This window comes from Carettochelys insculpta, chromosome 2, assembly GCF_033958435.1.
Source record: "Carettochelys insculpta isolate YL-2023 chromosome 2, ASM3395843v1, whole genome shotgun sequence".
Lineage (NCBI taxonomy): Eukaryota > Metazoa > Chordata > Testudines > Carettochelyidae > Carettochelys > Carettochelys insculpta.
Genome location: NC_134138.1, coordinates 217216852 through 217230486, shown reverse-complemented (window position 1 = coordinate 217230486; position 13635 = coordinate 217216852). Strand labels below are relative to the sequence as shown.

The 13635-nt window shown below is 44.5% G+C and overlaps 1 protein-coding gene across 1 annotated transcript in view; it reads right to left on the bottom strand.

The window, feature by feature from the left end:
• SPMIP4 (sperm microtubule inner protein 4) overlaps positions 1–1524 on the bottom strand; it is a 58031-nt gene extending 56507 nt beyond the window's left edge. The window contains exon 1 of the mRNA XM_074986164.1: positions 1391–1524. Within this exon, the coding sequence (XP_074842265.1) occupies positions 1391–1524 (134 nt within the window). The remainder of the gene's footprint in view (positions 1–1390) is intronic.
• Positions 1525–13635: the final 12111 nt, after the last annotated feature.

The window sequence follows — 13635 nt, the reverse complement described above, 5'->3', positions numbered from 1 at the left end:
TTTGACAAGACCTGCAATTCTCCCAGATTTCGAGTAGGTCAGCCATTTTAACTTCATATGCAGATTCACCTAACCTTTGATAATCTTACACACTCACAACACTAGCCATAAGGATAGTGAAACAGCCAGCACCTTGACTAAGCAAGGTACCTCAATCAGGTGAGTCGGCCAACAGTTTGACAGATAGGAGCGATTCAGTTACATAAAATATGCTTTTTCTGAAAACAAAATACGAGTCTGAGATCTAGTCTTCAAAGGACAAAATCTACGAAACCCAGTAAACCAGAAAGGTGTAAGTGGTACGGCGACTATGAATTTAGTTTCCTATTTCTGTAGATGACGTAGAGGAACAGTGGAGAACGTGAGACCTGCTGGAGAACTGCAGTGGGTGTAAAGTAAGAAATTTGGATCTGAAAACGATCACTTCCTAGTTAATGAGCAGCTGAGTTGTGCGGCTTTCCAGAGTTATAGAGTCACATTCTGTCTTGTGTGATACCTCAAGCAGGGCTGCCAATGGGGGTGGGGGCGTGCAGGGGAGAGGAGGCCAAAGGGCTAGTTGCCCCCTGTTCTGTCAATTTAAAAGGGCCCAGGGCTCCATGGTAGCAGCAGCAGCAGCCAAAGCCCCAGCTCCATTAACTCACTACTGGAGTCCTGTACTGCCCATTCTGAGCAGTGCTGCGGGCTGGGTGGGAGAGGCTAGACCTTAGCTCCACCACTTCTGTCCAAGGCCCCACCCCTTCTGAGGGACCCAGAGCTGAGCTCCCTTTCCCCACCTTGCCCAGGGCTTGGAGAAGTCTGTCCCCAGCTCTGATCCCAAGTAAGAATATAATTTGCCCCATCATTTGTATCTTGCAATCTGGATCATAGAGCACTGACTACTAAAGCAAAGTTGTAACATTTTAAAAGATTACAAACATTTAGATTAACTCATATTTTTAAAAAGGATCAAAACATTAGTAGACAACTGACAAAACTGAGACACTGGTTATTGAAATATATGCATCACCATCATCTCAAAAGGTGGAGTTACAACCAACTTTGCTACCTTCTGTCCCAAAACTGTATTATTTCAAGATGTAGCATTAAAGTTTTGCATACCCTGACTATGGTATATCCTATTTCACTAGTTGGGTTTCCATTTGTAATCAACACACTTGAGAGGTAATCTTCAGGCTAGTGTCTGAGGTAGGCTAATTCTGTTACAGAATTTTTGACAAGTCACAAAAATTCAATCTTTGCGATCTATTTTCTAAAGACAGATACTTAGGGCCAAGTTTTGCAACTCCATTGAAATCAGTGGTGTTGCAGTAGTATAAATGGCAGCAAAGTTTGGCACCAATACTTTAAAAGTTTCAGCAAAACACTTTTTCCTAGGGTAGGCATTTCTTACCGATCCTGGAACACAGTTGGGCGTGAAGGAATTTGCAGCGGAGTCAATGCCTCATTAGATTCTATGGTTTTTGATAATATGTCCGCTCCCTCTCTTTCTCTATAGTAGTATGGCAGGCCATGTAGCAGCTCCATATTTCATATTTGCTCTTTGAGGTCTGTAATGAAGCTACCTGGATAAAAGAGTCAACCATCAAAAGAATCAGTCAGTGCCTCAGGACACAGTCTGAGCCACTAACATGGATAGCTTCTGCTGGCTTCTGATGTCTTTCGGCAGAGGGAACAGTGGGTCCCACTTTCTTTATTGCAACTGATCCATTGTGTCAGAAAACAGCATAAAACAAGGAAAAGTTGTTTACAGACAAAATAAAGCACAAATTACAGCTTTTTCAAGTAGTGAACAATAGCCAGAAATGAATTTCAAGCAAATGTCAGAGAAAAGAAAAGCTTCCCATGGAATGTGGTCTCTGAAAAGACTCAGCCATTATTTTTCAGTTATCTTTAAAAGCCAAGGTCTTGCTTGCTTTATATGTACATTAATGATCACATGACACATTTTGTAAAAAAAGGCATTTGCACACTGTACAAAGGTGGGAGGAGAAAAAGCTTGTCAAGGGAGCAGAGTGGAAGGTGTTTTAGAGGCATTTGCATTTCAGTGCTATTTCATAGACTGAAGAGCACAGAAAACACTTTGGGGTGAAAGGTGATGTGACAGGATTAATATGGGATTCTCCTCCTCCTGGAACATTGTGTAGTCATTTATGGACAGCAGAGCAAAGCACTACTATTCTGATAACGTAGGAGAAACTCAAGCATGCAGGAGATGACGGCAGGGACACAAGTAAGCACCTGTGCTTCTCGTTTCCACACCATGAAACCCCTCTGGCTTACAGTGCAGGAATCCTCTTTGAAAAGTCCCACATCCTTCTTCCTCCTTCTGCATCATAAACTACATGAGTACTCCTGGCAGAACCCTCATGCCTCTCCAAAGATCTCCATTCCCTGGATGTTCCCATGCCCTTTGCCCCAAGAGAGGGTGGAGGCACTCAGCAGACGTTCAAAAGGACAAGATGTGGGAAGCACTAGCATTTCTTCCCTTCAACCCCAATAAGCCTTCAGGTGGTTTATAGCAGCAGGATTCTCTCCCCTCCCCAACTGACAACAGAAGGATCTTTGGCCACAGAAGGCTGGGAGACAACTAGTGTTATCTCTCTTAAACCTTCTGCACACCAAAGCTCTCCCAAACACCCTCCCCCACCTACACCCCCTGCTCCTGTGAGCCTTCCAACCACTGGGTGTGAGATATACCAGGGGAGAAGGGATCTTAAAATGGACACAGGCAGGAGAGAGGATACATACAGGATATATGAACCAGAGAGAAGATATGTCTTTAGGTGGGGATCAGGATAGATGAGGCATTGGGACGTGAGGGGAAATGGGTGTTTCTTGCTATGAGGAATGGGAGAACTCTGGGTAGCAGAGGGATATGGGTGCGGGGAGAAGCAATTCAAGGCAACTCAGTATCAAATTGCCCCTATCTGAATCCATGGTATTCCTGCATCTTGAATATTGCATGTGGAGGTGGTCTCACCTCAAAATAGGTATATTTGAATTGGAAAAGAGCAACAAAAATTATTAGGGGTATGGAACAGCTGCTATATGAGGCCAGATTACCAGTAGGGACCTTTTAGCTTGGAAGAGGGATAGCTAAGGAGGGATGTGATGGAGGTCTATAAAACCATGACTGGAGAGGAGAAAGTAAATAAGGAACAGTTATTTACTCCTTAGGTTCAGAAAAGGGCAACTAAAATGATTAGGGGTTTGGAACAGGTCCTATATGAGGAGAGGTTAAAGAGACTGAGACTTTACAGTTTAGAAAAGAGGAGACTGAGAGGGGATATGATAGAGGTATATAAAATCAAGAGCAGTGTGGAGAGGGTGAATAAAGAAAAGTTATTTGCTTGTTCCCATGATATAAGAACTAAAGGGCACCAAATTAAATTAATGGGTAGCAGGTTTAAAACTAATGAAAGAAAGCTCTTTTTCACACAGCGCACAGTCAGCCTGTGGAACTCCTTGCCAGAGGAGGCTGTGAAGGCCAGGACTATAAGAGAGCTCAAAGGAGAGCTAGATAAATTCATGGAGGTTAGGTCTATAAAAGGCTATTAGCCAAGGGTAGGAATGGTGTCCCCGGCCTCTGATTGTCAGAGTCTGGAGACGGATGGCAGGAGACAAGTTGCTTGGTCATCGTCTTTGGTTCACCCCCTCTGGGATACCTGGCAGTGGACACTGTCAGCAGACAGGATACTGGGCTAGTTGGACCTTTGGTCTGACCCAGTAATCGCCATTCTTGTGTTCTTATGTTCCCGTAACACAAGAACTAGGGGTCATCAAATGAAATTAATAGGCAGCAAGTTTAAAACAAACAAATCACGTATTTCTTCATACAATGCACAATCAACCTTTGGAATGCCTTGCTAGAGGATGTTGTGAAGAGCACGACTTTAACAGGTGTCAAAAAAGACCTAGGACTGTGGCCGCACTTGGCCAAAACTTCGAAATTGCTGGCCATTTTGAAGATTACTAATGAGGAACTGCATTGAATATTCAGTGCCACATTAGCATTTAGGACGCTTTAGCGTTAGACACTCGGCGCAGCTCCACAGGGGTCCTTTTCGAAAGGACCCCACACCTTTCGAAATTCCCTTATTTCCCTTCGCTGAGAGGAATAAGGGGATTTCGAAAGGTGTGGGGTCCTTTCGAAAAGGACCCCCGTGGAGCCGCGCCGAGCCACACGTGTTCAAAACCAGTGCTTTCAAAGTGCTGCAGCTGGAAGCGTCCTGATGCTAATGAGGCGCTGAATAGTCAATTTAGCGCCTCATTAGTAATCTTCAAAATGGCCATTTGCTTGGCCATTTTGAAGTGTTGACCAAGTGTGGCCACAGCCTAGATAAATTCATGGAGGATGGGTCCATCAATGGCTATGGCCAGGAAGGGCAGGGACAGTGTCCACAGTCTCTGTTTATTGGGGCTGTGAATGGGCAGCAGGGAATGGATCACTTGATGATTACCTGTTCTGTCCACTCCTTCTGGGGCACCTGGCATTGACTTCTGCTGGAAGACAGGATAATGAACTAGATGGCCCTTTGGTCTGACCCAGTGTGGCCATTCTTATATACAGTATATTATTTTATGTATTATGGAATAAGAACATATATAAGAACTGTCAGATCAGATTCACAGTTTGATAGCCTTTCTCAGACCGTAGCTAATATTGTAATCTTAAAAGCAAAAACCCTCCTGTAATATACCTGGGGAGAGCTTGGTAAGCTTTCTGATTGGTATGTGGACTTTCTGAGAGTTTGGCACTCAGGTACAAGGACCAGACACGTCGGCAAGCTCAGGGAAAGCAGGGAGGAGGGCCTGGGTCCCCACCCCTCAAAGGGGCAGGGCCATGAAGAGAAGGGGCGGGGCTTAGGGCTGTCAGCCCTGGACGTCCTGCCCTGTCGAGCAGCCGCACACGGCTCTGCACTATTTCAAAGGGGCCAGAGATCCAGCTGCTGTCACTGCTACTTCGGCCATGGCGGCAACCAGAGCTCTGGGCCCCTTTGAAATGCTGGGCCTGGGGGCAACTTGTCAGGACCTGTCAGCAGTCCTGACAAGGACCTACTTAACTACTACTATGACCCCATGGTGACTCATGAGATTCAGTTACTTACTGTTAGTAACAGAGAGGTGGCCATGTTAGTCTGTATTCTAACAAACCTGCTGATGAGCTTTTGTGGGACAGACCCACTACAGGCATTAGGGCAGCACACAGAGCCTCCCTGACCGCCCAGGCACCGCAAGGTCGCAAGGACCTGGCAAGCGCTTCCTGGGAGCTGTGATAAGCTACTCTGGGACCACACGCATTGAGCCACCTCCCACCCGCACCCTCCTGCCCCAGCCTGATGTTCCATCCCACACCCAAAATCCTTCTCAGAACCCTCCCCCAGCTCAGAGTCCCTCTTACACCCAAACTCTGGCCTGGAGACTGCAACTCCCACCACAATCCTATCCCCTGCCCCAGCCTGCAAGACCCAAATTTCTCATCCATGGCCCACCACCCCACCTGGAGTCCTCACCCCACTTCCTCAGCCCAACAACCTGCCCCAGCCCAGTGAGGTGGGTGATGGTAGGGGAAAGCTAATGACAGAGAGTGGGAATATGGAGTGAGCAAGGGTGGGCCTCACAGAGAGGCAGGGGCAAAACCTCAGCATAGGGTGGGGACGGGGACTGGAGCATGGTTGTTGAGTTTTGTGCAGTTGGAAAGTTGGTAGCCACTGCACAGCTTCCCAGATTCTCCACCTGTCCTGAGGGACACACCCTGGGGGCTGGGGATGTGGGGTAGGTGTAGTTCTTGAGCACACCAGCCTCCAACCTAGGGCAGGGGGAGTGTCTGGGATTCCCCACGGCAGCCTAGGTGGTGCTTAGCATGGCCTGTCTCATTTCCAAAGGAGTCTGCACCTACATTTGCAAATGAAAAAAGGTTGAAAACTACCAGTCCCTGGGGCCCCCTCACACACAAGGTCCCCAAGTCCTTATTGTTCATGGGGAATCCCTCTCCCCTCACCCCTGCACAAACATTGGGCCCCACCAAGACCCTACTGTACAACAGGGGCTGCAGGGTCCTCTCTATGTCCACAATATGTGGGAGGGAATCCAGAGCCGGGAGTAGCAGCCCCCACTCCTAAGCCCCTCTAATCCATGGGGAATCCTTAGCTAGAGGAATTGGACCCCAATCCCAGTTTATGAAGAAGCTTCAGTAAGGCCAAGTACCCCCTATGGTGGGGCCCAGCCACCTTTCATTCCCTTTTCTCCTTTGCTTCCCTGTTCCCTCCACACTCCAGATTCTCATTCCTCTTACTGAAGGCCTCCTCCATTGGCAACCCTGACAACCCCAAGGGTTTAAAAATCATGCCAGGCCCAGCACACCGTAAGATTGGCCTAATGTTCTGTACAGTCCCACAGGAAGTCTACTTCTACACAACACCATGAACTCAAAATAGCATAAGCAATTTGCCCTATGCAAGTTTGGAGGCATCCCTCACTCCTCCTGCAACAAGATGTACAGGGATGCTGAAATAGCGCACCTGTTATTTTGGAAAATATATTGCAAAATAACAGGCATGTTTCAAAGACATGGAGTAGCTATTTTGGGATACTGAGGTATCCCAACATAGTGCTGTCGTGTGGACATAGCTTAAGAGACAGTCCTTGTCTCAAAGAATTTTTATTGCAAATAAAGAAGACAAACACAAGGTAGGAAGGCCCCTTTAGATAAGATTCTCCGCTGAGAAAAATAGTATGTGAGACTAATGGTTGTTTAAGGAAATTGATTTGTTTGGGGTAAAGATGGGCTGGTTTAACTGTTCACTTGCCATATTTTGTTTGTTCTTCCTATATACAGTGGGCCTAATCCTGATCACACACACCAATCTGATTCTAAATAACTTACTTGATGTGATTCTTGACACAAGTGTGAGAGAAGAGACTCACTACCAGCAAAACTTACAGTCTTACCTTGAGTCCTGCCCACCAAATAAACATGTCTGTTTTACTCTTGATTTAAAAAAAATAATAGAAATTTGCCCAACTTCAACCACTTGCTGTTTATTTACCAACATTACTATAGTACAGTAGGATCCTCCTCCGAGAGGGGAGAGAGAGAATGGGTTTTAAAAACATAACAATTGGTTTCAGGCTTAAGGGATTGTTACGGACTGCATAGAGGGACAGAAATTATGCTGGGTTTTCTGAAGAATGCTAAATTGTGGTGTCCTTTGAATAAATACAATGAGCTGTGTGAACTTAAAACACAGAAGAGCTGCGTCTACACGTGCACGCTACTTCGAAGTAGCGGCACCAACTTCGAAATAGCGCCCATCGCGTCTACACGCGTCGGGTGCTATTTCGAAGTTAACTTCGACGTTAGGCGGCGAGACGTCGAAGTCGCTAACCTCATGAGGAGATAGGAATAGCGCCCTACTTCGACGTTCAATGTCGAAGTAGGGACCGTGTAGACGATCCGCGTCCCGCAACGTCGAAATTGCTGGGTCCTCCATGGCGGCCATCAGCTGGGGGGTTGAGAGATGCTCTCTCTCCAGCCCCTGCGGGGCTCTATGGTCACCGTGGGCAGCAGCCCTTAGCCCAGGGCTTCTGGCTGCTTCTGCGGCAGCTGGGGATCTATGCTGCAGGCACAGGGTCTGCAACCAGTTGTCAGCTCTGTGTATCTTGTGTTGTTTAGTGCAAGTGTGTCTGGGAGGGGCCCTTTAAGGGAGCGGCTTGCTGTTGAGTCCGCCCTGTGACCCTGTCTGCAGCTGTGCCTGGCATCCCTATTTCGATGTGTGCTACTTTGACGTGTAGACGTTCCCTCGCTGCGCCTATTTCGATGTTGGGCTGAGCAACGTCGAAGTTGAACATCGACGTTGCCGGCCCTGGAGGACGTGTAGACGTTATTCATCGAAATAGACTATTTCGATGTCGCAACATCGAAATAAGCTATTTCGATGTTGGCTGCACGTGTAGACGTAGCCAAGGTGTTGCAAACAGGGTGATAACCCGTTCTCCAGGGAGCTCTCAGTCCAAAGGACCAGTTTGCAGAAGTCAGTCCCACTTCTTCCCATCTCAGTGTCTAGCAGACTGCAGAATGAATAGGTAATGGGAAATGGAATGGGGGCAAAGCTGTAAACTCAGACCTACCTTCTGACTCAGTGCAGTATCCTGTGAGCATATTCTGGCCTACATTCAAGGTAGGCTCTGACATCACAATGACGGATGGCTGCAGCTTTTGGGTATGCACTATATTACAGCTTGTGATGTAGGCAGCATCACATCCAATACTAGCCCCTGTAGTTTGAAGAGGCATATGCTGCAGCAGTTTTCTGTAGGAGCTTACTGGTAGCCTCAGGATCTGGAGATGTATAGGAAGAGATAGCTGATGATGTGTTTCACTTCTGCTGAGACAGTACAGGTTACTAGGTATGAACAAGCCGGAAGCATCAAGTTAGCAGACATGGTGCTGAGATTAGCAGTCAGTAAGCAATAAAACAAAATCACATTCATTATAAAATCCTATCATGTTTGTACATGAATGAAGAATCAAGCAGCTTCACAAATGGGATCATGTACACAGCACTTCGTAATGTAGGCAAGCCCCAAGACAGCAAGGTTTCTGACAAGCACCATTCCTTCAAGCCCAGGACAGGAAAGGAGCAGAGTCTTTTCCAGCTGGATTCTTATGTCATCCTCTGAAGGCCCATGTCCTAGTCACTCTCAGAGACAGGAAACTGGACTAGATGGGTCCTTTGTCTGATCCAATATGGCAATTTTCGATGATTGGAAGAGCTCCTTTGGTCTTTTGATGTGCTTTGCTTTCTTTCTTCAGTGTGTCTTCCTGGAGTTGAACTGGAGCCAAAATACTCCGATAAGTTTAAGAAGAAAACTGTTCTTTTGTATTTCAGCAGACAGGGTAGGAGTAGGAGGTTCTACTTCTGTACACTTTGGCAAGAGATAATAAATAAGCAGCTTCTCTTAAGGCATACCAGATACTCTCTTATTCTATCATTCAGAAGAACCAGCAGCTAGTTCAGTACACTTTCAGAGCACTGTATTACTTTTCACCAGGCTGGACAGGTGAACTATATTTTAATGTTACTTGCTAATGCCTGCTCAGACATGGAAGTTTACAATGCAGTGTAGACACGTCCTCGTAAAACAGAACATGAACTTAAAACAAAAAAGCAGTCATGTCGCACTTTAAAGCCTAACAAAATAATTTATTAGGTGATGAGCGTTTGTGGGACAGACCCACTTCTCCAACATGGACTTAAAAGCAGATCTGAATGGCAAGTAGAATAGTCATCTATCTCTGGGTAGCAATAAATCAGGCACCCTGGAAGATGTTTCTTCTTAGGTCACAGTCATTTCAATCTCACCATTACCTAATGCAGAAAAAGATCAATGATTTTAAAAAAAGATGAGGTGGCAGAATTTAAATAGCGACCCACTCTGTTTGGAACGGAATGCATTTAATGTGGTATAATGTATTTAATCAATGGAATGCTCATTTCTCATCAGACAAAATAATGTTTCTGTTGCTTAGAGGAGAATAAGCTACAGGAAGTAAAAGTTTGTTAAATCAAGAGAAAACTCACTACATTTCAAAATCAAATGTATCCCCATGTCTGATAAAAGAAACAGAAGTTAGGATTTAGATGGAATTATTGAAGGATCATTATCCTGCCATGGTGCCGACTTCTTCTTTTCTTTATGTGGAGAGATTTATACAGACTTCAGTTTTCAAAAGGCAGCTGCAGCAGACTGCTTTTTCAAAAGAGAAAAGTGGTATTATTATCCAAAGGTGATGTATTTTATGGCCATGTCTACACAATTGGCTGTTCCCAGCAAAACCGGGCTTTTGCTGGAAAAAAAGCACGGAATGTCTACATGGCAAATGCACTTTGTTGACAAATTGTGGCACATCTGCTGGCGGTGTTATAGCTCTCCCTTTCAGGTAGAATGCCTTTTACGACAGTGTTCTGTTGACAAAACAGCCATGTAGATGCGCTGGAGCCCTTTTGTCGACAGACAGGGATTTTGGTTCACCAAGCAGCCCTGTTTGCAGAGCTTCCAGTTGGCGGTTCTGTTAAGAGCAGTCTGGGCAATCTGGCTGCTCTCCGTCAACAGAGCGGATTGCTCTTTCCATCTGCTTTTGTGTGTAGATGTAATCTGTTGACAGAAGTTTTGCCAGGAAATCCCTTCCAACAGTGATTTTTGTCAACAGAGGCTTCTCGTGTAGACGTGGCCCAACATACTTATTCCAGAAGCAAAAGATAGAAGATAAACAGTATTGCTGACTAATCCATTCAGGTATGCAGCCAAACACTGTGGTTTTGAAGCCTATATTTTTTTAGTTACAGGTTTTGGGAAATGATTGTAACGTGTAAGCACACAAAGATTAATATAACTGGACTTCATTTATGCCAGTCTTAAGACAGCCAGTGTAAAAATAATTGTATGTGCGGTTGCATTTTCTTAAGTCGAGGGCCTCCTTCAGAAGTCTCCTATCCCAATCTACAGCACCAGGTGAAAATACTTTAAAACACTTCATATTGTCTGAAATAGTAAATGAAAGCTTCGAAAGCCTTCTGTTTAAAAACAGTGCTACCTCTGCCCTCTTGTGGCAGTAGGCTAGTCTTGCAGATAGGCTGAGCTCATAACTGCAAATGTATGGATTAGTATTTATAATTATAAAGCCCTTTATTTTACTTTGTGGAGTAGACCTAAAGAACTGTGTTTATAACCTGCTCTGCTTCAGAATTATTGGATTTTGTTACAAGCTTCTGTTATTTTATGTCATGAAAAGGGGAAATGATTAAATAGTTCTGCACCATTTTCTTAACCTTGCTACAAGTTATACATGTATAAGTCATAGAACTGGAAGGGCCATGGAGTCCAATCCCCTGCACTCTTGAGAAGACCAAGCACCGTCCTTGACAGATATTTTTAAAACTTATTTGCCCCAGATGTCTAAATGGCCTCCTCAAGGATTGAGCTCGCAACTCTAGGTGTACAAGGGCCCTGCTCAAACCACTGAACCTCTCTAATCTGGAACTCTCTCATACCACAACATTTGTAACGTGGCATGATTTCAGTTAGCTGGATGACCATATAGTATGGGTGTGGCTGTTTCCTGTAGTCTGAAAGTTTGTTTACAGCCATTGGTCCTGGCTCTCAGCATTCTGTGCTGTTATTTAGCTGTAATTTACCCCTAAATATCTTCTAAGAGCCCAGTAAGCAGTGGAAGTGTTGGTAATGCTGCTTACAATACTGACCTCCCAGAGTTCAACAAATTCTCTTGTCCGGCACTTGTCAGGTCCCGAGGCTGCTGGACGAGAGAGGTCTGAAAGTGTGAAGAAGTGTAAGAATAAAGGGCTTAAGACCATTTTTGTGGTCAATACCATAATTTTTGCTCAACTGTCTATGCCCACTTGTTGGGTAATTTGCACAAAGGATAGGAGCCATTTTTACACTATCTTTTTTAATTATTCTATAGCTTAATGTAAACCCCTTTTCTTCAGAAAAGATGTCCAGTGTTAGTGTTTGGACTATCAGGGCCTGATTCTTGTCTCACTTTTACACAAAGGCCACTTCACTGATTCCAGAGTGGAGTTACTTTAGCTCTACCCATGCATACACACAGACTCAGTCCAATGCTATCTATTTATATTAAAAATTTTAATATATTTAAATTTTAAATATACAGGTTTATGCATAAGGTGAATCAGCCTTCCAGACAAGACTTGCAAATGGTGTTACTTTTAGAGGTTCTGAACAATTGAAAGATCAACGAATATCAACTCTGGCTGCAGCAGCCCATCCCCGCAGCAGACCAGACCCATCGACTATATTCTTTGGGAAAGAAGAAGAAAGCAAAATTGTACAGAAGTGGATGGCAGTGGTCAACTGAGAGAACCCAGGAAATACACATTGACAACTATTGCCATTTCCCCCACACTGAAACAAAATTTAACTTTTGTGTATTTCCCTTTAGCTTTAAATCATTTCTGAATGTGCATCAAAATCAAACATCTCTACTGACATTTGCAATCAGTGCCTAGTTTCATTTGACATGCCCAACAGGGAAATGTCAGGGTTCCTTCTTGAACTTCTGGAGGTCGCTTATTTCCTAGCAAAATTCCAGCACTTGGCATTTGATTACATCCTGAATAGCAAGTGTGTATACGCTTAAGAACACAGCTAGGGTTACAGTCTAAGTCAACACAAATCACATACATTTATCTTATTTTTTATTCCCTGAGCCTATTTTTCGTAGATTATGGTTTGGGAAAAATAGTCTCATTTCCCGTTTTGAAAGGGAATACCCACAATATCCACATATCAGTAGTCTGTTGTGGTCTGGCTATGGTCTGAAGAAGTGGGTCTGTCCCACGAAAGCTCACCTAATAAATTATTTTGCTAGTCTTAAAAGTGCTACTTGATGGCTTCCTCTCTGTTACTAAGCAGTAATACAGTGTAGTTTACTCTATCCACTTTGAGGAACCTTTCTAGCCATCAGATGAAGGTGACATTTGTTTTTAGCAACTAAAGAAGAGGTATTTCACACGTGAGATAGTTTAAAAACTTCTCTCTCTGCATTTGCTCATTAATTTGCTGAAATAAATCTCACCATTGGACCAATTCAGCCATCTGGGGCATGAGTACAATTCTCGGAGTAAATTTGGACCCATGTTTCTAAATTGTTGCAGGTGACTAATAGTTAATCTATCAGTCTAATACTGAAGAATTTCTGATTTTTAAAACCCAAATTGCCCATTCTACCCCAGGATAAAGGTGTGGCATATACATCTGCATCTCATTAAGGTTAAATCAGGATGGTAATGGAGGAACTTACTTAATTAAAGGTCAATCCCAGAAGAGGGTTTCAAGGGATTCCCCCATTTCTGCAGCAGAATGCTGTGGATTTGATCCAGAACTGTATGATTTCAGTTCCATGTTGGGGTGAGACCACTGATTTAGCCCCTTTTATGATTCAATCACTCATGGTTGCACTGTAAATGATTTGCCCTCCTTCTACTAGTGGTATTTACATCTTTTTTTTTTCCTGGGTGACTGTGCCCCTGCTCTGGGCATCTCTCTGGAAAGAGGTGATTCCAAAAAACCTGTTCCTTTACTGCACTGCAGCTCTCCCTTTCTGTGAACTTGGAAAAAAATAAAATAAGATGTTTCAGGGTAAAAGCATGCAGATTAAACATGATCCTCCATTGGTTGCATTGCAGGTCGATGAAGCATAAGGATGTGATACACAGAGTGCAAGATTTTGCTTCTGTTTCTAGTACTATTGAGCATTTTAGTAATTATTTGGGAGAATGGGTTTGTGGAGGGCAAAAGAGGAGGAATTGTTAAATAGACAGATTATGGTGGAGAGAATGATAGATTTTCCTAGGATTCTTCTTCACTCTCTCTTCCCAGCACTACAGGGACCTGGGATTACCTTAGAGCAGTGGAGTCCAAAAGAAATTGAACCAATCACCGCAGAACCCCCTGCCAGATACCTCTCCCGCAGTAAGATTACTCACTGGAGCTGTGCAAGCTGCCTTGGGCTGAAACCACACCATGCTAGCAGCCTTGTGGCTGGAGCCTGCCAGGGCCAGAGGATCCACCTCTGCCACAGTCTTGTCTCAC